Source organism: Pocillopora damicornis, chromosome 6, assembly GCF_964200805.1.
Source record: "Pocillopora damicornis chromosome 6, jaPocDami1.2, whole genome shotgun sequence".
In the NCBI taxonomy this organism is placed as follows: Eukaryota; Metazoa; Cnidaria; class Anthozoa; order Scleractinia; family Pocilloporidae; genus Pocillopora; species Pocillopora damicornis.
The window spans coordinates 21,073,784-21,099,766 of NC_142675.1; the positions used below are offsets into that span (position 1 = coordinate 21,073,784).

A 25,983-nucleotide genomic window follows, 5' to 3' on the forward strand; every position below is an offset into this window, starting at 1 on the left:
ACCCTAGCTTGCAAGGAAACTGTGGATGCCCATACAACTGGAAAGTAAAAATTGGAAAGTCATTGTTCTTCTCAGCTGGGTTCCCTGGCATAGCCACCACCATTCTGTAAGCAAGTATTCCTAGATGTGAATTAATGAACTCCCAAAACAGCTGAAAGTGAGCCTGTCAGCTAACATGCAAAAGCCATTTATTGTATTTTTAAAATCTACAGAAAAGGTCATCAGCATACACAAGCGACCAGTATTTATTCACAGCAGGAAGTATCCCCATTCAGTCTTTGGTACACAGTCAGATAACATTACTTATAAAACTCATGTTCTGTTTCATCTTTCTTCACGTTGTTTTTGTAGCCCTTCTCAAAATCTTTAGCTAGGATAACATAGCGATTTTCTCGTACTGCCTGCATGCCAGCCTAAGGAAAAAAAGGAACACATTTTTTCTAGAAAACACTGTTTATCTTTTAACTCCCTTACACCTCCCAGATCTCATTCATAAATATTTCTCCCCTTCTAGCAGTTATTCACTCACTTCCTCATTAATTCAACAATCACTATAATTTAAAACAAAGTGACAGATAACACCTCTGGCTGGTATGTTCAGCTATGCTTATGAATTGAGGGTCTTGTCCTTGTGCAAGTGTCAACCAATTTCAATCATCAAGTTCAAAACCATGTGCAGCAGCAGACAATTTTAGCTGGGTTCACACATTGCAAAATCAAACTTCTGAGTGTCTTGTCCAACCCAAATCGCTCAATGCAGCTTGACTCAATCATTAACTGATACAGGTGTATAATAAAACAAGAAACAGATGCTTACATAAAATCATACACATTTTTTAAAACTGAGACAGGATAATCACCATGGTGTATTTTGTCCCAGGATAAAATTGGAATTGAATGATCATGAGAGCAATTTAATGTTTTAACAACAGAAGTACTTAAACCACACCTGCATGAGGAGTACTAGTACTCTGCATGTTAAAAAAGAAACATACCTCTTGACAAATGGCATTGATATCAGCTCCACTAATTCTGTCTGGTCTTGCAACATCTATTATAATAAGCAAGTCAAGGTGTGTGTGTTTTATATTTCAACAGTTTCCTTAAAAAAATATCAATTTTGCTTTTTTCTAAAAGGTTAATTAATTTTATAATACACAGACAAAATGGAATCACAAAAGGATACAATCCTCTAAATCTACTTCTTCTGACAGGTTCATCTTAGCTGTTATTGTGGAGAAGATGAGACGTTTTTGTCTTCTGTCTGGCAGGGGGAATTCAATCTTACGATCCAGTCGACCAGGACGTAACAATGCAGGGTCAAGAGTGTCATGACGATTTGTGGCCATGATAACCTATTCCAAAAAAAACCCAGACATTTCCAGATTACTCATTAATACAATTAGATTAAAAGAGGCAAAATATCAGTATTGTTTAAACAAAGAAAATGTGGTATAAACTTGAACAGAAATTATAGTTTAAAGAAACTTTATAAAATATATGAAAACAAACATATCAGCATTGTGACACTATTAAAACACAGAACAAATTTTCTGAAAGTCATCACATACTAGTCAGTTGTAACATTCTACTGTAACAAACAGACTGGATAACACAAGTTGTCAAACACTAGTGGGTTAATAGACAATTCAATCAAGGCCTTGAGCAATTGTATTGTTTTTCTTTATACTGAGCTTTCCTTCCCTGATAATGACACAGCTTAGTGAAAGCTCTATGTAATAAAAAAGGAAATACAGTGGCTCAAGGCCTCAATCCAATCCTCCACTTACTCAACTGATCAGCATGCTAGTAAAGGAAAACTTCAAATGTTTACCAACACTAGTGGGTGTTCATTTAGCATCAGAGATTGTAGAATTGTCTCTGGCTAAATTTCAATGGCCTTGGCTGTTTTTCATTCAAACAAGACAAATGTAATTTTTTTTTCTTTACATTAATCTCCTGCTATGACATTTCTTCAAGAAAATGCTACATTACTCCAAAAGATGCATGGTAGGTTAATTTTAAAGTCAGTCACTGACAACATCTAACCAGTTTGTTACATATTATGTACTGATATTATGGTACACAGAGTATGTGGCCTCATCTCATACCTTAACATTTACATTCTGGTCAAAGCCATCCATCTGATTCAGCAGCTCAAGCAATATTCTTTGTACTTCTCTATCAGCTGGAAAAAGATATGACAAAATGTCCTCATTCAATCTGCCAGTTATAAAGTATACACAAGACTTTGGAAAATCTATTTAAAAATGTTGTGATCACAATCAATAATTATACAAAAAATTCTGTTCTTTAGTTAAATTGTACAAAATTTGACAGGGTACATTGAGAGATGCTAAAAAAGAGAGCTAGCTCAGATTTGAGTGGTACTTCACTACAATTGACAAAAGAAATACAAGTTTGATTACAAGACTTTTCATGAATGCATGCATGTACAGCACACGCACCCAAAGTGGTGATTATGGTCATGAGAAAAAAAAGGAAAGAGGTCATGAGAAAAAAAGGAAAGATTCCTAACTAAGGAAGCTCTTAATTGTTTCACAAACTCTCCTTGTCAGTACTACATGAAATATACAAGAAACAGTATGGAAAATAAGCATATTGATGGTTGATTATGACCGGGTTTAAAGTATTAGAGATCAAGTGTCCCATAACTGCACTCACTAATTCTTAGTTTCTGCAGCATGAAGTGATTAGGAGAATGTCTACTCTTCCTGAATGAAAAGTTCATCCATAACAGGTATCTTCAGAGCATTTTGGCAAGGTTTCCTAAACAGTTTACCAATACTTAATAATACTTTTGGTGTGGAAGGGAACACTGTGAGAGCTTAAGTGCCCTGTTCAGGTACAAAACACAATGATCTAGCCAGGGATTAACCCAGCACCTACATGTATTAATCACTTGGCCACTGTTTCTCCCACATCCTTTCACAATACGTAGAAAGCACAAAGAAACAATCTCTCTCTTACCTCCTGTTTGTGCATCAAATCGCTTAGTGGCAATTGCATCAATCTCATCTATAAAAATTATTGCTGGTGCATTTTCTTTAGCCAGGCGAAACACATCACGAACCATCCTGGGTCCTTCACCAAGATATTTTTGAACAAATTCTGACCCCACAACACGAATGAAGGCTGCTGTTGTATGATGAGCAACTGCCTTTGCTAACATGGTCTTGCCACATCCTGGAGGACCATACATAAGAACCCCTCGTGGTGGATCAATACCGATTTGTTTGTAGAGCTCAAAATGTGTAAGAGGGAGCTCAACAGCTTCTCGCATTTCTTGCTTTTGTATATCCATTCCACCAATGTCTGCATAGGCTACGTTTGGCTTCTCATCAGCAGTTAACATTGCTATACTGCTATCAGCCTCAGGAGGAAGGACGTCAACAAGTGCATTGGAGTGCTTATGAAGGGCAACAGATGCACTTGGTTTCAAAAGTTCCCGGTCTATGGTACTGAGTATGCGAATGTAGTAGTTTGACCCTAACAAATTAAAAACAGTTAAAACATGCTGACATGCATTTAAGTTAGCAACTTTTGCCAAATATTTTTGAAGTCTTAATCTTTTACAAACTTGAAGATTTTTACTGTTTTAGCTGGTTTGTCATAAGAAGCCAGTAGGCAGAGGAAACCTGCAACCTGTTTGATCATTTAGTGCTAGCTTCTTTGTAAATTGTGGTCAGAGACAGAAGATAAGTACCGGTAGTTTTGAACTGGTTCTAAAAAAACAGTGTGTGGCCAAAAAAAGTTACTCATACATGATGTATATGTCCCAGAATGTTAGAAATCACATCTCAGAGAATTCAAATTTCAGATTCTTGCAGGGCAGGATGCCCTCAGACCTCCCTAGAAGAGCATACCATGCTTGCTAAGAAAGTATAATTTAATTCAGCTGCCTACTTAGTTCAGATCATACACCATTGTATTATCTAATAACAACTCTGATTTTTCAAAAGAGTACAAAAAATCATCACCAATTGGCTATAGTGACTAAAGGGCTATTGAATAGCTCTCAACTTTTAAATCTTAATACCAGTACGCAAGTTACATCACAGTCGCATTTCCCTCTTAATATCAGTATCACATTTACCGTAATTTCCGGTCGTTTACCCGCGGGTAATCTGTTGATTTTGCACTAAACACGCATCACTGCGGGTAATAGGGAGGTGCTGGTTATGGAACAATTTTAAAATATAGTGGTAGTTGAATTGAAAAAATTATCACCCACATGCATTTCCACCTCTCAAGTGAATTTTGGTGTATTAAGAGTGCTGCAAAGCGGCACGAAAACATGATGCCGACTCGAATTTATTTCACGCATAATTAGTTGTGCGACAAACAAATTGCTATTGGCACGCGTGAAAACAAAACCTTGATGGTAACAAAAATAATCCAAAGACATCGGGTGCATCAGTAACAAATTTCCATTTAACACTAGCTTGAGCTAAAGAGAATTTTCCCGTTTAAAGGGACTTGTTAGGCCCAATAGAACCGAAGATATCGTTTTTTTTTTCAGAAATCGCCGACAGTACTTTATAATTTAAGTTTTAATACTCACCCAGCTTTTTTTCAACAAATCAACATGGCGCTGAATGATCGCTCGCACAAATGTGGCCACAAATTCGCATTCTGTCAAGTACCAAACATTGAGATTTGGGCATAGGCCGCTAGTGTTTTTACTGTATAATCTTATCAATACAGTACATGCTAATATTGACAAAGAATTGTGCACACGTCTGAATTTCTTTGACCTTTAAACTCGACAAAGACGCTTTCAAGTTTTCGAAAGTTGGATCAGACAACTTTTAAAAGACTGAAATGTATCACCTTAATGTCATGTTTTCGCCACCAAAAAGTTGAATAACATAACATGCGGGTTATCCACCAGTGCGGGTAATCTGTTGAACTTTTTTTTTCGCCGTATGCAATAATCGGCTGGTGCAGGTAATCGGCCGTGCAGGTAAACGACCGGAAATTACGGTAATTGGATTTGATAAGGACATGTAATGTTAATTTCCCTTCATTCACCATTGGCATAACTCTCAAATGCTCTTTTTTCTTCTTTGTTATATGTGAAATTAAAGATTTATATAGTTTTCAACCTGTTGTTGAGCCAACAATTCCAGTGTTTTGATCTACAGCCTCCAAAAACTGACCAATAACCAGAGGAACAGATTGGATGCGTTTCACTTCCTCTTGTGCATGTAGCAGCTCCTTTTTGAGATTTTTCTGTTCATCTTTGATGTATTCTTCCTGGACTTTTAAAAACTCCAGCTGCTTTTGAAGCTTCTTGTACTTTGCATAAAGATCATCTACATTGGGATCTACAGTGGACAAGGAACTGCTCGCTGCAGTTGTGGGTCGGCTTGAATCCTAATTAAGAAGTTAAAACACAAGCAAGTTGGATAACCTGCACAATGCAACAAATGGAAATGCATTAACCCTTCAATCCCTGGTTGTAACAAGCTTCTAAATTCACCCAACAGTATTGCCCCTGAATCAAAAAATACATTCATGAGAGGAAAGAAAATGATTATGAGCTCAAGAAGCTCTAAATGATCATAGATTCAAGAAGCTCTTGATTGTAAGACAAATTTTCTGTGTAAGTACCTTAGAAAACGTACAAAGAATAGCAGGGGGAACTTGCATACTACTGTTAGAGTATGATGTGTTAGCTTCAAAAAATTTATTCAAAGTGCCTAGTAAAGTTGGTCTTTGATGAATTGCCATGATAATGTCTCAGCTGATTTTCATTTCAATTTTAAAATGTGTGATTAGACTAATTTACTGTATACAGCTGTTTTGATAAAAGTGCAAGTAGTTTGACAATACAAGACTTATATATGTTCTCCACAATATTGAATTATTTTTTCAACTAGCAGTAATTACTATGCTCAATTGAGGTTTACAACAGGCCTATGATAGACACTGAATGAGCCCAAATTCATGTGATATCCTTTTTTTGAAGTAAAACACTGCAAATGTCAATCAAGTAAATGGCAATCACCCTTAAAGGCCTTATAGCACTTGTTGTTTCCCAACTGGAAAGGTGTCCTTTTTTTCAAAAAAGAGTCAAGTATTTTGTGTTGTAATTACTGATCTTCCAACAATATTGTATGTTCTTTTCAACTTCTACACTGCTATCACGGCTTTAACACTTAAATCATCTATTTTAAATGAGCGTCGACTGTTTGCGTTCGATTCAAATCAACATTTCAATGTGTTTCAAAATAGCCAGAGGAATTCAGGTAGAAAATAAAGGCTTCTGGCCTCTCCAAACAGTGACAAGTAAGACCAACTGGGCGAAATGAAGAGAAACTTGATAATAAAATACAACGTGGTCTTGACAAGCATGGAACCAATTAGGCCATGAATTTTGTTACAATGTTCATCCGTTTTGATGCTGGTAAATCTACAACTTTGATCTAACTGGAAACGAGATTTTCTTTTTAAGCAGGAAGTTGTATCGCTTTTTCCAAATATTTCAAACAGTTTTTAACCTTCTTTTCAACGTGACAAAGCAAAAATTATCTCTCACTGACAGGAATTGGTAGACAAAAAGACATGGCCCTGTAATGGAAGAAACGATTCAAAAAGGACTTAAAATCTCTCACGTACTAGCAAGAACTATTTTACGTCCCATTTTGAAACCCTTTCGTTGAAAATCTAACGAGTTTATGGCGAAAATCATTGAACAACAGACCTGACTTTGGATAGTAATTCCTATTTCCTCCATCTTGGATTTTTCAACTATGAAGTCCCGGATGTTCACCGCAGACAAGGAAACTGCGGGCTCTAGTTAAAAGAAAATTTAAATGTGGAAGAGGACTCAGAAAGGCGGAGTTCAGCGAGTGTGCTCAATAGTAATTAACATATGTCCACTATTTCAGAAATTTTTAGATTTATCTGCCTTACCATCCCCGAATTTGATTGTGCTGGTAAGAAAAAAACACAAATATCACTACGAACGGTAAATTAGCAAAAGCATATAATGTCTCGTTTAATTTTGTCTTAGGTAAAACCTTGGAGAGATCAGAATCGTTCCCGCCCTAAGGTCGTGTAAAATGAAAGGATTCATGGTCCTGTAAAAATCTCATAGGAGGGCAAACGCATGCATTCCCCCTCTGAGCCCACGGGCCTGTCAGTGGTGTTCTTTGGCTCGACTGCCTAGCCTAAGCGTGGGTGACCTCATATATCATATATCATAGCATGCAGTAATTCAGCCTCTCCTTTGGTAAAACAAATTTGATTCAAAAAAAGTTCCCGCTTTTCATAAAGCATAACTGCCAAGTACTTGACATGATCCTGAAAACCTCTATCTGATTTTGTCATTCTGCCGTTGTTTACAACCGAACTCTGCCTCGATTATGGGTTAACCCTAAACCCTAACCGGCTTGTCATTTCGCTCCATGGCAACTTCACCCGGAGTCACGTCCATATCCAGGTGAGTGACCCTAGCAGAGTTCTGAACGTGCGATCAGAGGCATGAATGGTTCCGGCCAAATCTTTGTTAATTGGATTACGAAATGATAAATCCTGACTGCGGTTTTTTGTCCTCGTTTTTCCGTATTTCGCGTCATGTCAAGAGAGAAAAAGTAATGACAAAAATATTTGTGGAGATTTATAATACTGATATTTGGACAGGTGATTGTCTTCTGTCGATCAGACAAAAGGAAGTAGAAGTAGACAAAAGAAAACGGCTAACCTGATGTTCAACAAAATACGAACTGAAAAGAAGCTAAGTTTGCTATGTAAGAATGCTTAGTTAGTTCGGCCAACTTTGCACTAAAATGTTTCACAATTCCATTAAGCTTTGTTTCAGGTGTGGGCTCCTTTTTGTTGGATTTGATTAACGATATATGAACAGCGTTAGTATGGTAAATTTCGATAGACGCTTAGAAGTGCTATTTCAGACACTTAATACAACAATTATCTCCTAAAAGTAACAAAGTCACGTGATCATGTCTCAGTGGTCGTGACATCCGTCTTCTCCTGGAATATGATCTTAAAGCGCGTTTCAGCACATCTTCTGATGAAACCAATATCAAAGATCCGTGATTCATAGATAAATAGCTGCTGCTTTCGCTCAACGAACACTAACTGTTTGAATTCAAGATGGCAACTTCATGGGTTGTAAGTTGTTGGATTGTTCTCCTCACGATCGAAGGATCCTTCACTATGGACGATCTAGCTGTCACAGATTACGGATCACTTGAAATCTCCATGGTGCGACATGGAGAAAGGTATGCCACCAACAGACCTTGCTACGAGTACGAAGATGTTCCGCCTTTGTACCAAGGTATGACTCACGTTCGAGGGCCGAACGATAAAGTTGGGATCATAACTTTTAAAGTCAACGTTCCGATTATAATCTACCTCGCCACTGATTCTCGGTATCCATACATCCATGGAGACGAATACGAAAAAACCAGTGACTTAGTCATGCTGGGGGGGTGCCACAATCCCGGGCCGGTTAAGTTCCCAATATACCGGAGTCGTAGGACACACGGACCTGGTTTAGTGACCGTTCACTTCAGCTCCAGCCGAATGACCGGGATCTTCCTTAGGGATAACGCATTCGATGTGCGTCCCTATGCTGAACTGAAAGTGACTTTCCCCGGTACTCCTCGAGAAATAAGCATGGTTCGGGAAGGGGAAAAGTTTAGCACCAACCGAGATTGCTATAGGATGGAGGATATCCCTCCGAAGTATCACGGACTGACACATCTTCGGGGGCCAAACGATGAGAAAACCATCAGTTTTTACGTGAATATTCCAGTGATCGTTTATGTCGCCATTGACTCCCGTCACAATCGTCACACCATTTTGCCATCGGATTTTAAAGCAACCGGAGAAAGGATCATTCATGGGGGTTGTCACGCACGTACGAGTTTCCCAATATACGAGAGGAAATATCCCAAAGGGGGAACTGTTACTATTCCACTCATCGCGTCACGGATGTTGACAGTTATGGTCAAACCTCTGATGATGAACTAATCAGCGCTCAGACACTTAACATCAGTCAATAAAGCAAAATTTTATTACGCGATTACAAAAGAGAAGTGCAATGTAACACCATTAATTGAAATAAATATCCAACCACGAGAGACTGAAAGAGTAGTTATTGGACGCGTGATTCGAAATCGTTCCTACGATGCCGCCTCTTCCGGTTCAGAAACAAAGATTCAACCTTTTGACCCCTGGTAGTGACTGAAATCTAATTTCTCCTCACAATAACACCCCTAAATCAAGCATTAAGGTCACAAGAATAGACGAAATGATTACCCACTAAATAAGCTCTTGATTGTTTAACAAATTCTCATTGTCAGCACCTAAGTAAGTGTACGGAGAACTGCATAGAAAACATGCAAATTGATGTTAGGGTGTAAAAGCTAAAATTCCCCCATTCCTTTATTTTCAATCAGAGCACCTTTCAAATGAGTGTCGAAAGTGATCGAGATTCCATTTGGTTTGTTTTACTACGCTCTGACAACAAGCATGCGCATGCGCCACGTTGTCAGCAAATTAATCGCTAAACGCAACCAATCAGGTCTTAGTCACGTCATGTCTAAGTGCAAGAAACCGCAGTGCGGATTCTTGAACGTGAACTTGGGCACATTCTCATTAGCTGCTGGTAATATTCTTCTTTATGATTATTTAAAACTGCTTTCATAAATACCCGTGTTTTAGTTTAACAACGCTCGATTGAAAAGTGTTCTAAAGGTCAATATTGAATTTTTATCCAATATTGCGCCTTTTAAATCCTCGATCGCCGAAAGTTCACTATTACACGCGTGGCCTCGCATTGATGACAAAAGTATATGACGTCAATCCAAGATGGCTGCCGTGCGATAAAGGTGAATACTAGAAGAAATTTTACGCCATAATTTAAAATGTACAAAAATGGCAAGCCGTGCTGTGAGCGTTAAACTTCTGAGAAAAATCAGGGACAGTCTTCTTTTTCTCTGTTTGTTTGTCACTTGTTTGCTTTCCGCGAGAGCTTGATCCATACACCACAAGACATACCTCCCCAGCATTTTATACCGCTAACATTTTAATCACGTAAGTAAGAATTGGTTTTAAGATGAGACATAATCAGAGAGAGAAATCAGTAGCTTTCAAACTGAATACATAACCTGAACAGATCCTTCGTACTCACTGTTCTGTAAACTAATTCCCGCGAGCCGCGGCACAAACGTCGCAGTATTGTTGTGTTAATACTGCACTGTCTCGTCCCAGTCTCTTACCGTCTTATCTCCTCTCTTCCGAGCACTTGACGAGTGTGGAGAGGAAAACTGACAGCAAATAGTTTATTCCATGAATAGTAAGCTTGTATACGGCTACAGCTTTTGGCATTTAGGAAAGAGGGGGGGGGGGGCAGAAAATGGTAAGGTGCCCTCTGCACACTACAATTCCGGAAATTCCTGATTCCGAGAGAGCTTGTTAACTATTGTAAAACCTTGCCTGAATTCAAAGAGTTTACTGCACCAAAACATATTCCATAGATTTGATGTTTCTGTTACCATTCTCAGGGGAAACTGCTGTTGCGTTTCCACACGTATTGGAGTTATCAGGATGTCCTCCGGTACCAAACCCAATTCTGGAGTCACAAGAGCCACAATCGTTTTCCTGGTTAGCTATATAACCAATTCTTGCTTTAGAATGATGACTTGCTGTACCTACAGCATTGAAGCCCTCCTTGTTACAGTTCAGTTGCAAAGAGCCCTGCGCACCAATCAACTTCTTCCACTCGTTACGACCCAGTGAAGTAGCGCGCCATATCCCATCAGCGATCAGTGAGTGCAGAGAGTTGGCCTGCTTGTTAATGACAATAAACCTGAGCTGTCCACTAATCTTCATACCGAGACAAATCTTGGAGAAAGGTGTTTTCCAATAGGTCGGTAACTTGGTCTCTCGTGAGTCAAACCCAGTCCTCCCGCCGGGGATGTTGTATTCGTTTAGCCAGAGTCGTACTGAAACGTAGCCTATCAAAAATGGAAATATGTTTCATTCTTCACGGCTAGAAGGTACTTAAGTTTTTTTCGTCTCAAAACGTTTAGGCTAGGCCGGGAGAAAATAAAGAACGTAGGAATAAAGAGTAGAATGAAGTCGAGGTTCTCTTGCGGCTTTGACACCTACGAAATTCCTTCTCGCACTAACGTGCAAGAAAATCTCACTTTAGTCAATAGTCGATAAGAGATCCCTTTGCTTTAAGGGACAGCCTTATTTTTCCAGTCAGATTGCAAGGTAAGCCGATTTACAGGAGGTTTAGAGAAATGGAAACGTTTATAGAAAAAATGATAGTGTTTTGAATAACTACCGGATTAGAGGATGAAGGACAACCAAATATCATTTTCTTGTGAAGTTCAAATCAGGATGAAACAATAGTGAGTTAAAAATGCATATGGATGTCAGTGGTCTGAGAGTATTCTTGCAAGATCATTTAGTTTCTGTGTTACTTATAATTAAACCCTATTCACTCAAAGCTTCTTTTCCTTTCTTTTTATTGCACCTTGTTGCCGTCGATTTTGATGACCGGCGTCCATCCTCCATCACCGCATCCAAAATCCCCCATCTGACAGAGAACTGTGATTGGTTTAGAGCCAAGGTCTAATGGAATCAGTTCACTGGCGTTTGACCTTTATAACACAAAAAGATACCCGTTCCTGATCACTCATGTATAGCGATAAAAAGAAATGCATTCTCTTTGTCGAAACTTTTCAATATTTTTATCTCATTCTTACTTCTCCTGCACACGATCCTCTTTTCTATATCGCATAATTAAGAAAACTAGACAAACAACATAAATAATTGATTGCTTGCGACCAGGCCCTCATTATCAGCGCTGCAGGACGCACATTCTTCCGCCCGCGGGGAGATTTGAGACGAGTCGGGCAGTAGTTTGCAGGAGGTCCAGCACCAATAATCAGTGAGAGTCCCCTTGTAGCCTGCAGTGCAGGCGTCTTATCAGGGCGAGCTAACGTTATAAGCTCGCAATCGTTTATCCGACCGGTCATGTTTGATTTGGAGTGAGAGTGGACGGTGGGGGTATGGGGCGCGGGAAGGGCGAAATCTTCACTCCCTCACCTCCACCCATCTCTTAGTTTTTGACCATCGAACGTCCCCTTGGTACAAATTTTTTTCTCTTGCCAACCTTTCGCTGCCTCTCACTGGTTCGCTTAGCTCAAGGTCTCGTAGAAGCGCAAATGACATGTCACACAACGACTGTGAAGGAGACCACAGGTGCCCTACGCTCTGTGAAAGCCATTACAATATGAACTATTTAATATTAGCTTATAGGGAAAATAATTTAAAAAAATAATACGACGTTCCTTACCACCATGGCGAAATGATGGAAACTTATATTCCCTTTATACTCTGTGGAGTTTCTAAACTTATCAGATGACAACAATTCGCACCAAAGCTTTCCATGGGCTCCTTTGAAGGCGGCCAGGTTTACAGAAAAACACAACGGATTGCTGAGACATTTCAACGTGCAGTCAAATACATCAAACACCGCCACTGTTCCAACTCGCGGCACATTCAGGTGATGGAACTCGTTTTTGTTAAACTTATATTGTCGGAAAACACTTCGAGGACAAGGTATTTCCCCGCGATACAATAAGCTTGATTCTATAACAAGAAACAAAGTTAGAAAATTTCATAAAAAAAAAAATTTACGTCATGAAATAACATAGATTTGAGAATCAACACCATTGTTTGAGAACCTGCTAAAAGTTAATTGGTTGTCTTCCAACCCCAAATCAATTTCTGTTGTGTCAATAATTTCGGAAACATTCATCTTGAATAACGTTCGTCGAACGTTTTCATAATTTATGAATTAACTCTCCAGCTACTCCCGTATCCCACGTATATTCAACATTCAAGCTAGGTCACTGTATTTTCTTCTTCTTTTCGTCACAATTGATTATTTAGTGCTTTAATTCTTAAGAGCTAAGGTCAGCATGCATCAAACAAACGGCGGCAAGTCACCCAAATTTGTTTTCACTCCTACTTTCATATTGTGGCCCAATATGTTCTATTAATTGCGATGTAGTTTTTTTGTGAAAATTAATTTTAGTTTTTGAGAAATAATTTTTTCGTTCGACCGCTCAAATATGCAAATTTTCACAGTGAATATTACCCGAGTTGTGTGACCTCGTGTAACGAATGTACTAGACCTACGGTATTTCTGTGAATATAATCCTTTGTTTTATCATCTAAACTTAATCCCCTGCCGTTATTGAAGCTGGCAAAGAAATATTTATTTTTTGGTGAATAGTTTTGTCCGGCATACTTTTCCTATGTCGACCCCCCGGTCCAAATCCGCTAGCGGATATGGACCCCCCCCTCCGTGGATTTGGACCCCCCAACAAAACTGAATGAAAACATCATCATTAACGTTCTAATAAAAATGGATGATACTTTACGTTCCAATGCGTACTAAAGTATGTTTTTAATTCAAAACATGCGTATCGTTAATGCATACGAACTGGCATCCCTTCGGATGTTTCTTTTGACCAAGGGAAAATGGGCGAGAATTTAGTTTAATGTCTGGAGAGAGGTCGTTTTGAACCTTTTCCGCGATAGTCGAACACCGCTAGATTCAATAAGAGACAAACTTGTGACACTAATTTATTTTGTCATTGTTCAATGCCCGAGTGTTGGGACAACATGGTACAGTGCGAGTTGAGCGAGGAAAGGTTACACATGAACTGCGAGGGATTTAAGACTGCCCCGGAGGACGAGTGGCTCTGCATTGTCTGCAGATTACCAGACTCTAGACGTCTTCGTAATTATTAAGGTGTTACTTCGGATCCCTCAACAGTTAACAATCGTTACAATTAGAAAATAAGATTGAGTTCGATGTAATAGTCTCCACTTTTGTGATGTAATGTTGTTGTAATGTTGATTTGCATCTGAAAATAAGCTGAGAGTTCCAATAGTTCAGAATAGAAACATTTTTACTTATCATAGGCTTTACAAACGACTTGTAATACGAGTAGTTTCTTTGTTCTTGTTCAAAAACTGTTCAATGTTATTATTTTAGAAAATGAGACTGAGTTATTTCTGTGACTGGACGCAATAGTCTCCACTATTGTTATGACGTTTCGTACCAATGTTGATTCGCATCAGAAGAAGCAAAGATTTATTGTAACAATTTCAATAGTTTGAATGCAGCAGTTTGTTCACATCTAATTCTTGCGTATACTGTACGACTCGCTATCCTGAATGCGGTAGAACTGGAACAAAATAGCTGTTTTTGTTGTTTTTTTTACCTTTATCGAGGAAATGTTGTGTTGTGATTGAAAAAAACATCGACAAAAAAGCTTGCAAATAGAATTAGTTACCAATTATGATACAAAGGATGCTTAAAAGGAAAGTTTGGTAGGGGGGTCCAAATCTGCGAAGGGGGGTCCATATCCGCTAGCGGATTTGGACCGGGGGATCCAAATCCGCGGGGGGTTCAAATCCGCTGTGATACCGGCTGAAGTCAAAGTATGGTTACAATAGTCAATTTGATTGACAAGCTACATACTGATTTAGCCAACTGATCTGTTTTATAGGTGTCTCATCTTACATGCTAAAAGGGAGATTTGCTGTTTAGTTAAATCGTTTGCTGGTGGAACTTGTGGGTTTAGTTATCGAGAAGACCAAGTCGTTCCCTTGCGTGATTGTTAAGGCCTATTTACACGGTACGACTTTGTCGCATGCGACAAGCTTACGACAGGCCTACGACATGACTTAGGACAATTTACACGCGCACGACATTTTCACCTACGACATGCCAAAATCGCGTGCAATTCCACTCGTTTCGGCCGCGGTCATTGTTTCAATAGGGAGCTTAATAAGCAAACCACGACGACAACGGCAACGAGAACGTCATCCAACAAAAGGTTTAATGAGCAGAACAATGGCTATGCACGTGCGTTATAAATCTTTGTACATTTCTTTGCCATCCTCTGCAAAACAACAACGTGAAATGACCAAATTCTGCGTCCTGTACGGAACGTGGACGACGACGGCTAATATTTCGTATTTCCATTTGGAATTACACGCCGCCATTGCACATTTAGCTCGAGCACGATTTTAGAGCCATTAACGAACCGAACAGATCTAGACAACTGTGAATTTCGCTCATAAAATATAAATTCATTTTTTACTTGGCGTCGTACCCAGCGTCGTCGTCGTGGTTGCTTAAGCTCCCTAATAATTTGCAAGAGAAGGAAAAGAACCTCTTCCTCGCTCCACAGTGATATAATATTCTCTGTTTCCTCATCTGAGAATGTATTTTTCGCTTTGGAAGCAGTCTTCGACTTTCCGGAGGCGACTTCCTCCGCCATTTTGACGCAAGAAAATTTCACCTTCCTCCCCTACTCAGTAGAAATTTGTCACAAAATACGTCATTTTCTATCAATTTCGGCTACGATTGTCGCAGCGTTTTAAAACATGTTTTAAAATCCTACGACATTTTTCGTGACGTGCACGACAGTCGTAAGCGAGTGGTAGGTTTGATTTACACGATACAATTCGTGTCGTAGGCCTGTCGTAAGCTTGTCGCATGCGACAAAGTCGTACCGTGTAAATAGGCCTTTAAAAAGACATTTCAAGTCACTTGCGGAGTTGCAAGTTTTCAGATCCAGAAAATGAAGTTGATCTTGTTTTGTCGCGTGCCGGCATCTTCGAGACACCAAAAGATATCCATGATTTTACAAATTGCCCCACTCACAGATCAAATCTCGGTGTTGGGTGGATTCGTGGTTCCAATAGCAGATGTAGGGTGCGAAAAGAAATGTCCGGCCATGGTAAAGGTAGGGTTAAGTCGATTCCAAAAGCTGATAGGGGAATTGGCAAGCGTGTATCACAGATATTACTCAAGATGTCTGGAAAATTCGTACAATCTGGCTTCGGTAAGTAGGCTACTTACCGCCGTTAGCAAAATTACGCGTGCCGTCAGACTTAAGTTTCGATCGGGAATTGGTCAACAGGCTACCAAAAATTCAGACAGAGGCGGAGTTTTCTGAACTAATGTCTGAACGCTTTGTTGGCTTTCCGCTGTCCGGGGGGACGCGTAGTTATGCATACGGTGGTAAAGGCCCTTCCGTACTAGCAACTAGACGCTGACAAAACTTGTTTCTCTTCGCCAAAAATCACATCAGAATTTGTCCTTGCTAAATGTCAAGTGTGCTGCACGTATCAGCACCCCAGGGGGACTCTTTTACATAAGAGGGCGGAGGTGCGCGCCTGGAAGTTCGAAAACGACCGCTATGAAATTATAAAAGGTACTTAAGTCTTATCCGTTGTTGGCAACAATTAGCCTGTAAAAACATGTGTTTATGTCCTTTTCTGTCTTTTTCAATGCTTCCCTCGCTCATACAGAGGATTCATACAAATATGAGAGCCGTGCAGCGTTTACATTGCACAGGTAGAAAAGGTCGTCCGGAATGAGTGTTTCGTTCTGTAATGAAAACCCCAATAAACTCACTCAGAAATGACTCGTTTCGAATAAATTTTACGCTGGTTATTATGTGGCAACCGGTATGAACTCATTCTTTTACAAAACTCATTCGGATATCATGCAAAAGGCCCCTAAAAGTTTTCATTCCCAGAGCACCACGCTTTGCTCGCCTGTCTGAATACTAAAAATTTCAATAGCGTTGAAGCAACAATCCACTTTTGACTGCTGCGCTGCCGCTGAAACAACGATTAGTGAAGAAAGCACAGATTTTAATGTTTTCAATTCAACGTAAACAAAAATCTTTACACGTGGTAAATATTCACTTGTCTCGGTATCAATTATTGCGTGACTGGCTTATGATATAAATGAGGGAGGGGAAAACACAACGCAAAACCTGGGCTCCTGTCAAAAAGTAATACCCAGGCGTAATATAACAATCGAAACGGCTAATAAAATCATAAATAAACAAGGTAAGAGTGTTATTTTAGACTTTTTTACAAATTGTAGTGATTTATGCCAGTTAACGGTGGCGACAAGTAGGCGTGCCATGTATATTTCATAGTCGCTATCAAGTAAATTTTGCCGGACTTTGAGTTCGTCTCAAGATAGAACAACACAAATACACAAGAAAATTTTTACAGTAACTTAATAACCATCCTTTGGTCTTTTAAAAGCTTGAAGCTCAGTAGATTTTGTCACATCGGTCATTGTTAAAACTGTCTTTGTTTTGATGCTACTTTTCGACATAGGAGAAGTATGTCGGACAAAAATATTCACCAAAAAATAAATATTTCTTTGCCAGTTTCAATAACGACAGGGGATTAAGTTAAGATGATAAAACAAAGGATTATGTTCACAGAAATACCGTAGGTCTAGTACATTCGTCACATGAGGTCACACAACTCGGGTAATATTCACGGTGAAAATTTGCATATTTGAGCAGTCGAACGAAAAAAGTCATTTCTCGAAAACTAAAATATATTTTCACAAAAAAACTACACCACAATTATAAGGAAATATTAGGCTACAAAATATGAAAGTAGGAGAGAAAACGAATTTTGGGCGACTTGCCACAATATTTCAAATTTGTTCGATGGATGCCTTGGTAACTATTTCCTGGGAAGTCTCTGTTGCAGCTGGTTCTAATAACGAAAGTATTGCAAAATTGAAAGCATGTAGCAAAAAAGGAAAAAGCCGCAAATTCCGCCTTGGTGTAATTTCCGCCTAGTGTTGTTAAGAAAAGCTGGCCGCTATTTTGATTATATTTGACATCGATCGAAGACAAATAAAAGCCCTTTCTGTCATGAATTTTTATGGCGAACGGCAATTGCTGTTATCAATATATATTTTAAATTGGTTGGGTGTTCGTGTGGTATTTACGGAGAGAAGATTCTCGACCTCATTGGGGCTTGTGTGGTATGGTTCAAGAATTAAATTTCCCTGCAGGAGGCATATATACAATTAAAGTAATTAAACAACGAGATTTTGCCGTTTTAGAGTATTGAGTACAAACCAAATTCTCAAAAAAGTTTGGTTTTGAGCTACATTTCAAAGCAAAAATTTCCTTGAAATGAGGAAATGTTTAAACGTTGATGGCATTGTTCATTGGTCGTGTGTCCAGATAATTTAAAAGAAATATGATACTCTTCCCAAGTATAAATGAATAATAACGGGGAAAAGCAATATACACATCAAACAAGTATCAAATGCAAATAACAAACCTTGAGAAAACGCTGTGTCTGACATCAGAGCGGAGAATTGAAATAAAAACGGAATAGACAAAAACAAAAAACATGTTTAAAGAAATTGAATCTTCTCGTCAGCGAAGGAAAAAATTGTAGCTTTGTTTCACACGCGATCAGTGACGAGCTGCAGTCAAAATCTTATTCTCCTGTGAACATTGCCAAGGCGTTGATTACAACCAGTAGAATTTTAAAAATGATTGCAGCTGCTTTAAGCTCTCTGACGTGCAAACCGATGCGCGCGGTCATTGTTTACTCAAACATGTCAAAAGAAACAAGTTTTCCTTATATCCCTACTACTTAAGAAAGTGAGGGAAGAGGCGGGCGCTTATTTAAAGGGGGGTGGGGGGGGTAGGGGAGGGCGCTCTTTTGACATTATGAAATAGGGGGTAGGCACTTATTCGGGGAAGGGCACTTATTAGAGCGTGGGTGCTTAGTCAAGGAAATATGGCATTCATTATTTATACCCTTTTTCCGAGCAGACATTATCTTATTTAAAGTATTTGATGAACTCTTGTATTTGACACAGTGAACATTCAATTCTAAGATTACTCCACTATATTGAAACTTTTTTAATTGCAAAAATTTTACATAATCATGAATTTGAATTAGAATTCTTAATTCTAGCTCTATTGTCTTATAGTGGCGTTTCTAATATGGTGTCTTGGCGCACTCTTTTTTAATTAATTCTTATTCAAATATTATTTTGCCCATTACTCATTTGTTTTTCATTTATTTTATAGCTACTGTTATCAAATTATCATATGCAGTTTTTCTACCTATGTACTGCTAGGGGCCTAATCAGCCTTATTAACCCGAGTTGAGATAAAGTTACTTAAGTCACTTGCCTACAGTGAACATTTAATTCCAAGATAACTTCACTATATGTTGCAAAAATTTTACTTAATTATGAATTTGAATAAGAAATCTTAATTCTAGTTGTATTGTCTTACTGTGGCGTTTCTAATATGGTGTCTCGGCGCCCTCCTTTTTTATGAGTTCCTATTCAAATATTATTTGGCCTATTACTTATTTGTTTTTCATTTATTTTATGGCTATTATCAAACTATCATATGCACTTTTTCTAGCTGTTGTGGAGAAATTGCAGTATAATAAGGCTCTTGTGTCGGACGTATTTTTTTGTGCAGACCTAGTGTTAGGTATACAAAAGTCTTTACAACTGATTCTGAGGGTCAGTTCGCAAATCGCAATAACTAATAATGATCAATAACAATTATTAGTAGTAACAACGATTAGTAATAATTAAGCAAAAGAGCACACTTTCTATCAGTTTACCGGCTTAATAACTCACGTGGGATGTTGGAGGAGGAAGAGAAGTTTGTAAATCACGAGCCGAATGTAGCAATCTATAGTCTGCTTAGCAAGTTCTCACTCTGCCAGGCGTTTGAAGGGAGAAGGGAATGGGATAGATAAATGGAAAAGGGCTTTTTTCAGTACCCCACCTCTCCTCCCCCATTCGTAGAGCGTTTTCTAAGGTCATACATGGATTGAAAGAGTTTACTGCACTAAAATATATCCCATAGCTTTGATATATCTGTCACCATTATCAGGGGAAGCTGCTGCTGCGTTTCCACACGTATTGGAGTTATCAGGACCTCCTCCGGTACCAAACCCAATTCTGGAGTCACAAGTGCCACAATCGTTTTCCTGGTTAGCTATATAACCAATTCTTGCTTTAGCATGATTACTTGCAGTACCTACAGCATTGAAGCCCTCCTTGTTACAGTTCAGTTGCAAAGAGCCCTGCGCACCAATCAACGTCTTCCACTCGTTTCGACCCAGTGAAGAAGCGCGGTATGTCCCATCAGCGATCAGTGAGTGCAGAGAGTTTGCCTGCTTGTTAAAGACAATAAACCTGAGCTGTCCACTAATCTTCATACCGAGACAGATCTTGGAGAAAGGTGTGATCCAATAGGTCGGTAACTTGGTCTCCTGTGAGTCAAACCCAGTCCTCCCGCCAACGATGTTGTATTGGTTTTTATCACTCCAGTAGTGAGAGTCATAGTGAAACGTTGCCTAAAAAGAATTAAGAGGATTTAATTTATCCTTAAATGTAAATAACACCATGCATCACCCAAGGCAGGACCCTCATGAATTAGTAACACAGTTCGCGTAGAAGCTATCAATCTGTACCCTACTTGCAGGCGGGTTGATTAGGAATTTGTCACGTTTTGAGGTATCAGGGTATTGTAGCACTCTGGCCAGAAGAATTTGGGCACGCGGGGGCCGCGAAAAGAATATGGGCGAGTTGCCAAGAGATTCTATAGTAGTTTTGATGCTTCCTAAATCTTCATCAACCGCAAGAAAACTTCGCCAAGAATATTCCACCATAAGAGGCTTACCTGGTTGCCGTCAGTCTTCATAACAGGCGTCCATCCTCCATATCCGCATCCAAAATTCCCCATCTGACAGAGAACTGTGATCAGTTTAGAGTCAAGGTATAATGTAACCAGTTGACTGGTGTTTGACCTGTTTGATACGAAAAGAAATCCATTCGTGATCATATTAATAAAGGGGTAAGTTTCTAAAAAAAACTGTGACGGCAAAACTGACCAATCAGTGTACACAAATCGGACTAAGTACATTCGACTGACAACAACCTTTCACTTGACTCTGATGATGACTTCCGCTCAGGTTGTCGAAACGTCAGTCACCATTACCGACAACAGTCCTTCTCAGGACTACACTCATCCGGACGATCAAACTACACTATTACAAGCTAATTTATTATTATCAACTGAGTTGATAACGCAAATTGGCCATCGTACAGAGTTTCATAGCTGACATTTCGAGCGTTAGCCCTTCGTCAGAGCAATTGACGAAGGGCTAACGCTCGAGACGTCAGCTTTTAAACTCTTTACGATGGCCAATTTACGTTATCAACTCAGTTGATGATAATGGATTACCTCATGATCATATTAGTTTGTGGCGAAAAATCTTCCCTCGACATCAAAACTATTCGACAACTTTGTCTCTTTTTCATGCTCGAAAAGATAATCATTTGGTATCACTTACTTGAAAATGTTGTAAGCTTCTTTGCAGGACTCAATGCCTGAATGTAATGTAAAGAAAAAAAGAAAAGTCGAGTGTTTAAGATATTTAGGCTCTATCACAGTTCAGTTGGAGACACAAAAGTAGAGTCGTTGTACATTCTTGTATCAAGCTATAAGCAAAGTCTTTGAGCAATAAGAGATGATAAACATTACTTAGGCACCAGTTATAATTTACTGTCGAGGGAGGGGGGGGGGTCAGAGGCTCTTCAATATCCTTATGATCCCCACTAATTGGTATTTTTAAAATTGACAGTCAGTTTCTACAGTCCCCCCCTTTAACCTCTGTCGGCGACGACTGATTCCCCCTCCTTTCCCCCTGAAAATCATGTGATCCTCTAAAATCCTCCATCCCCCTCCCCCGTGGTTAATGATAGTTGATGCTTGAGAAGAAGTAAAAATAAAACTAGATATTCAGTTTTTCTCACCTCAGACCTTTCGATTTCGCAGTCAGATGCTTAATCAACTTGAGCATCGAGAGATTCAACATCTTTATGCATTGCATTAAATGTTTTTTAGTTATCTATTTTCACTAGCTATTTTAGAACATTTTCGAGCTGCGAGGTTTAGTAGTAAAATTTATGGCAGTCACTTGAGAATTATATTATTTAATGTTGTTGGATGTATATCAGTCACAAAACCATGCCAAACTATTCACCTTTTTCACAATATTCTCCTGTGAAGCCTTTTGCACAGCGGCATCCGAATAAGTCATCTCTATAGTTTGTGACACAGGTCGCTTCGTGTTGACAAGGTGACGAAGAACAAGGTGACTGCAGAGAAACAAAGTAGGAAAATGGTTCATTTTGAAAGGCAGCTGTAAGTTTTTAAGTAAGTGGTGAATAGCGGGTACATGAATCCGCTAATCCGCGCTATTCCGTCAATCCGGTTCGGATTCGTTTTAGTAGAAATTTTTGATGGTATAGACATACCTCATATGATGGTAACTAGGTTTTTTTTTTCATTTTCATCTACAGTTTTAAGATTTTGGCTGAGTTTTCTGCCTTTGCTGGCATTTGAGAAAGTGGTTTTATGAGATTAAAAATATATTGCTAAGGCGTTGGGGTCTATGAGTCTGGAAGGGTTTTCTAACCGTTTCGAACGTTCGCAGCAACTGAAGAAGTCTGTCAATAAAACATATTAAAACACAAATTGACTAAAGGCTGACCAAATGTTGACGATTCAAACAACGATTCCATTCTTTAAATAAACAGAATCTGGTATCTTGACTAAAATTTTCAACCGAGTCACATATATTTTCTTAGTCTGCCGACGTGCCTGGGAAACAGAAGGTGGTAAGTAAGTAAGATGGTGCGCGGCACGAAAAAGTGTTTGCATGCTTTACAACATGCCATGGAAATATGGTTGTCAACAAAATGAATACGACAACAGACCGACACCATTTACAGTGGCTTTAACCTGACTGCCTTCTCTCTACGATCTTGACAAAGCTGTCAAACTTTTAACACGTTTACTTGTCAAAATTAAGAGTGTTTCCTACCTCAATGGCAAAATGATGCGAACTTTTATTCCCTTTATACTCTGTGGAGTTTCTGAACTTATCAGATGACAACAATTCGCACCAAAGTTTTCCATGGGCTCCTTTGAAGGCGGCCAGGTTTACAGAGAGACAAAACGGATTGCCGAGGCATTCTAACGTGCAGTCAAACGCATCAGACACTGCCACTGTTCCAACAAGCGGGACATTCAAGTGATGAAACTCGTGTTTAATGAATGTACGTCTCAGGAAGGTTCTCGTGGAAGAGGCGCTGTTGCCCTCACGATACACAGGGTTTGATTCTGTAACTGGAAAGAAGAACAGTTTGTAATAAAAGGACATGATGGCAAGACTCACAGGAGGGAGTGGCGAGGAAGGGACCTCTTGTGAAATTCGCTGTTTAGGGAGATGAAAAACCATTTTGCTATGGTCAGTAGTTAAACAGATTCACTAAATTGCAACGTTTGAAGCATACCATAGAAAAAAATTTTTTAAAGAATGGTTTCAAGGCCGATTAGTATCAGCCTCCCTCCTTCTCATCTCTCTCCCTTCTCTCTTGGCTCTTTTCAATAATTCCGAGGTGACCCCTACCTCTCTGCGACTAAAAAAACAAATTATACTCTTGCCGTATTAGGGTATTGTAGAGTACAGCGAAGAGGTAACTGAGAATGGTGGAAAGCATTGTAAAATCCAGGGATATTTAGAAGTATCGAGAGCTAATTTGAAACCGATCCATGCATTTTTTCTCTCGCTTTGTTTTCGGGACGATGTTCAGTTCTATGCCAGAATTGTTGTGATGGTTATCAGCTGATTAACCATTTACAAGTTGTGTTGGACGTTGTTTCACTGTCCTTTTTCCACAATGCAATCATTTATAATCTTTTTGCATATTTTTAAACCCACACAAATGAAAATGTTGGCTCACGGCACCGTATTCAGCGATCACCCTGTATTTAGCGGTCGGTTGTCTAAGTCTCGAAATTGTTAAGTTTTAGCTCTATTAAGCGGTCACCTCTATTGAGCAGTCACCTTCTAGTGAGTCTTAATGGCCTTGTTATCATCTTCCACCTGTATTGAACGGTCACTTAAAGCGGAACAAAACGAAGAATTAACTTTCAAGTAAAATTTGATCCATATTTTCCTTTCGAATCAACATTTTGAGCATTTACGGAAAGATATATGACGTTTGATTAGAAGCCTAAACGTGCTTTTAGATCATACGAAACCAAGGTAAACAGTCGTTAATAAAGAATTTTAACATCTCCATGAATCTTCTGATCTAATCGGAGGCAAAGTTTGTCAGCTCCCTCGTGTTTATTCAGCAGCTATCCATTCCAAATACCTGAAAGGTTGGAGAAATCTTCCGACACTGATATTAGGGTACCTGTCTTAATTTTAGAACTCATAAATTTACCAATTGGAAGCAAAACAGATATTATCTTGTCAATAGCTTGTAGCTGTCTTAACATTTTGGCTTCCGCCAAATTTAATTAACAATTTTCCTTCACCATTGTAGGTCACCAAATTTGTTCGGTGCTCAGCTCATTAGGACCTCGGTCAAGTTGGGTAAAATCAGGCGACATTTCGCAAGATAGAGAGAGAAGGATTACATGTGAAAAATTCATTTCGGTGGTGAAAGAAAATCGTTTCGTTGAATACTTAAAATGATCATTTTGTAGATAGATTTTTCGCAGCTATTTCAACAAGCCATTTCGATTTCAATTTATTCATTAGTTGTTCGAAACCTCTCAAACATAAATTTGTATTGTCTAACCTTCTCAGTTATCAATATCTGCCGTGTTATTTACCATTTCAAAATAAATTATGCAAATAAAGCTCTTCGATGCTGTGATGTTATCACTCGTTTCTCTTCCTCAGGATTAATTACCTAACTATAACATATTGCTTTCAAACTTTCCTTCGGAAAAAGGAAGAACATCAATCAATGATCTGATAGACATAGGAATCGAATGTTTCTGCGAACCCAATTTTAGAAGTCTTTGAGTAAAAGCATGGTAGGGTCGAAAGCCAGTAGTAAACATCCGCAGTTTCACCCAAGTTTAAAGGAGTGAAGCTGTTTTTTCGGCTACATTTAGAATTTAATTTGAAGTTGAATAAAGGATTTTTCAATCAATAACCCAACTGAAGTGTTAAATGGATGTTAGAAGGTAACAGATCGACTTTAACCATGCAACTTTCAAGAATTAAATTTCACAACAGCGGATATATATGAAAGGATGTTAATTAAACATTCAGATTGTTAAATTCAATAGCATCCCAGGATATCAGGTGTAAAGAAAATTGATGAAACAAGTTTCTAAAGAGCATTCAATTCCCATCACCTTCTAGTCAAGAAAAAATATAACAAAAGAACGAAAACTGATGCAGGTCAGGGAACATCGAAGTTAATATAAATGAATGAATATTACCAACATCAACGTTCTCACTCTGAAAACAGTTAGAGATACTATACAAACGCATCTAACAAACCTTTTGAAAAGGCAGGATCTGGAATTAGAGCAGAGAGTTCAAATAGAAGGGGATAAAGAAGACCAAAAAACATGTTGAGAGGAGATCTCGTCGCTGATGTGAGATATTTAGCCTTGCCTCTGATGCAACTGACTTGTGGGCAACTGAAATGTCGACTACAACCAATAGAATTTGAGCGATTTCAGCTGCTCTCAATTTGCTGACGCACAAAGCAGCCCTTTCCTTTGGTTTTTGCAACAGAACATGTCACAGTGCCATGGTTGAGTTTTACAAGGGCGGAGGGGAAAACGAGTCAAAAATTGAGTTTCAACTCGTTGTAGTTGTAAAATGATCCCATGACCCAGTTTCCGCTTTACTCTTCCTTAATTCCAAAAAGGGAACATTTTCTATATAGTATCTGATGAACTGATCGTGCAATGAGCATTTACTTACATGATAATAATAATAATAATAAAAATAATAAAGGAAGTGAACCTGTCGCGATAAGTTTTCCCGTTGACAAGTTTGCGACTGCAGTGTTAATGGAAAAAAAAATTCGAGTACATTTATGTCAGTTTCTGACGAAGGGAAGTTGCTATTTAAGGAAAAACTTGCCAACGAAAACTCAATTGATAATACAGATGACTTGGCAAAAGAAACAGAAATCCCACACGTGGGTTATGAACAATTATTAAATGTTGGAAACCTATACATATC

General features: G+C 38.8%; 4 protein-coding genes across 4 annotated transcripts; 1 reads left to right on the forward strand and 3 right to left on the reverse strand.

The window, feature by feature from the left end:
* Positions 1–171: 171 nt before the first annotated feature.
* On the reverse strand, positions 172–6,781 carry LOC113675303 (26S proteasome regulatory subunit 6B). The gene is made up of 7 exons (XM_027191859.2): positions 6,731–6,781; positions 5,130–5,400; positions 2,992–3,510; positions 2,112–2,188; positions 1,187–1,355; positions 996–1,051; positions 172–413 (listed from the first exon to the last, which is right to left on the reverse strand). The coding sequence occupies exons 1-7, from the start codon at positions 6,761–6,763 to the stop codon at positions 300–302; spliced, it is 1,239 nt and encodes a 412-aa protein (XP_027047660.2). The 5' UTR covers positions 6,764–6,781; the 3' UTR covers positions 172–299.
* A 447-nt stretch (positions 6,782–7,228) lies between these two features.
* On the forward strand, positions 7,229–9,134 carry LOC113675304 (uncharacterized). Its single transcript, XM_027191862.2, has one exon. It carries the CDS (start codon positions 8,143–8,145, stop codon positions 9,022–9,024), a length of 882 nt encoding a protein of 293 aa, XP_027047663.2. The 5' UTR covers positions 7,229–8,142; the 3' UTR covers positions 9,025–9,134.
* Positions 9,049–11,817, reverse strand: LOC149044375 (uncharacterized). The gene is made up of 2 exons (XM_089210718.1): positions 11,540–11,817; positions 9,049–11,012 (listed from the first exon to the last, which is right to left on the reverse strand). The coding sequence occupies exons 1-2, from the start codon at positions 11,571–11,573 to the stop codon at positions 10,507–10,509; spliced, it is 540 nt and encodes a 179-aa protein (XP_089066844.1). The 5' UTR covers positions 11,574–11,817; the 3' UTR covers positions 9,049–10,506.
* Positions 11,818–18,776: 6,959 nt separating this feature from the next.
* Positions 18,777–25,457, reverse strand: LOC113678704 (uncharacterized). The gene is made up of 6 exons (XM_089210720.1): positions 25,288–25,457; positions 22,801–23,105; positions 21,958–22,072; positions 21,265–21,301; positions 20,592–20,718; positions 18,777–20,265 (listed from the first exon to the last, which is right to left on the reverse strand). The coding sequence occupies exons 1-6, from the start codon at positions 25,358–25,360 to the stop codon at positions 19,747–19,749; spliced, it is 1,176 nt and encodes a 391-aa protein (XP_089066846.1). The 5' UTR covers positions 25,361–25,457; the 3' UTR covers positions 18,777–19,746.
* Between the last annotated feature and the right edge of the window lie 526 nt (positions 25,458–25,983).

Excerpts from the sequence above, each read along its gene's own strand:
- LOC113678704 (XM_089210720.1), bottom strand. The coding sequence starts at position 25,360 with ATGTTTTTTGGTCTTCTTTATCCCCTTCTATTTGAACTCTCTGCTCTA. Across the intron at positions 23,106-25,287 it reads AGATCCTGCCTTTTCAAAAG|TTACAGAATCAAACCCTGTG; the intron begins GTTTGTTAGATG and ends TCTTCTTTCCAG. Across the intron at positions 22,073-22,800 it reads CGCATCATTTTGCCATTGAG|TCACCTTGTTCTTCGTCACC; the intron begins GTAGGAAACACT and ends GTTTCTCTGCAG.
- LOC149044375 (XM_089210718.1), bottom strand. The coding sequence starts at position 11,573 with ATGGACGCCGGTCATCAAAATCGACGGCAACAAG. Across the intron at positions 11,013-11,539 it reads TCAAAATCGACGGCAACAAG|GCTACGTTTCAGTACGACTC; the intron begins GTGCAATAAAAA and ends CATTTTTGATAG.
- LOC113675303 (XM_027191859.2), bottom strand. The coding sequence starts at position 6,763 with ATGGAGGAAATAGGAATTACTATCCAAAGTCAG. Across the intron at positions 3,511-5,129 it reads AATTGTTGGCTCAACAACAG|GGTCAAACTACTACATTCGC; the intron begins GTTGAAAACTAT and ends TTAATTTGTTAG. Across the intron at positions 1,356-2,111 it reads ACCAGAATGTAAATGTTAAG|GTTATCATGGCCACAAATCG; the intron begins GTATGAGATGAG and ends TTTTTGGAATAG.
- LOC113675304 (XM_027191862.2), top strand. The coding sequence starts at position 8,143 with ATGGCAACTTCATGGGTTGTAAGTTGTTGGATTGTTCTCCTCACGATC.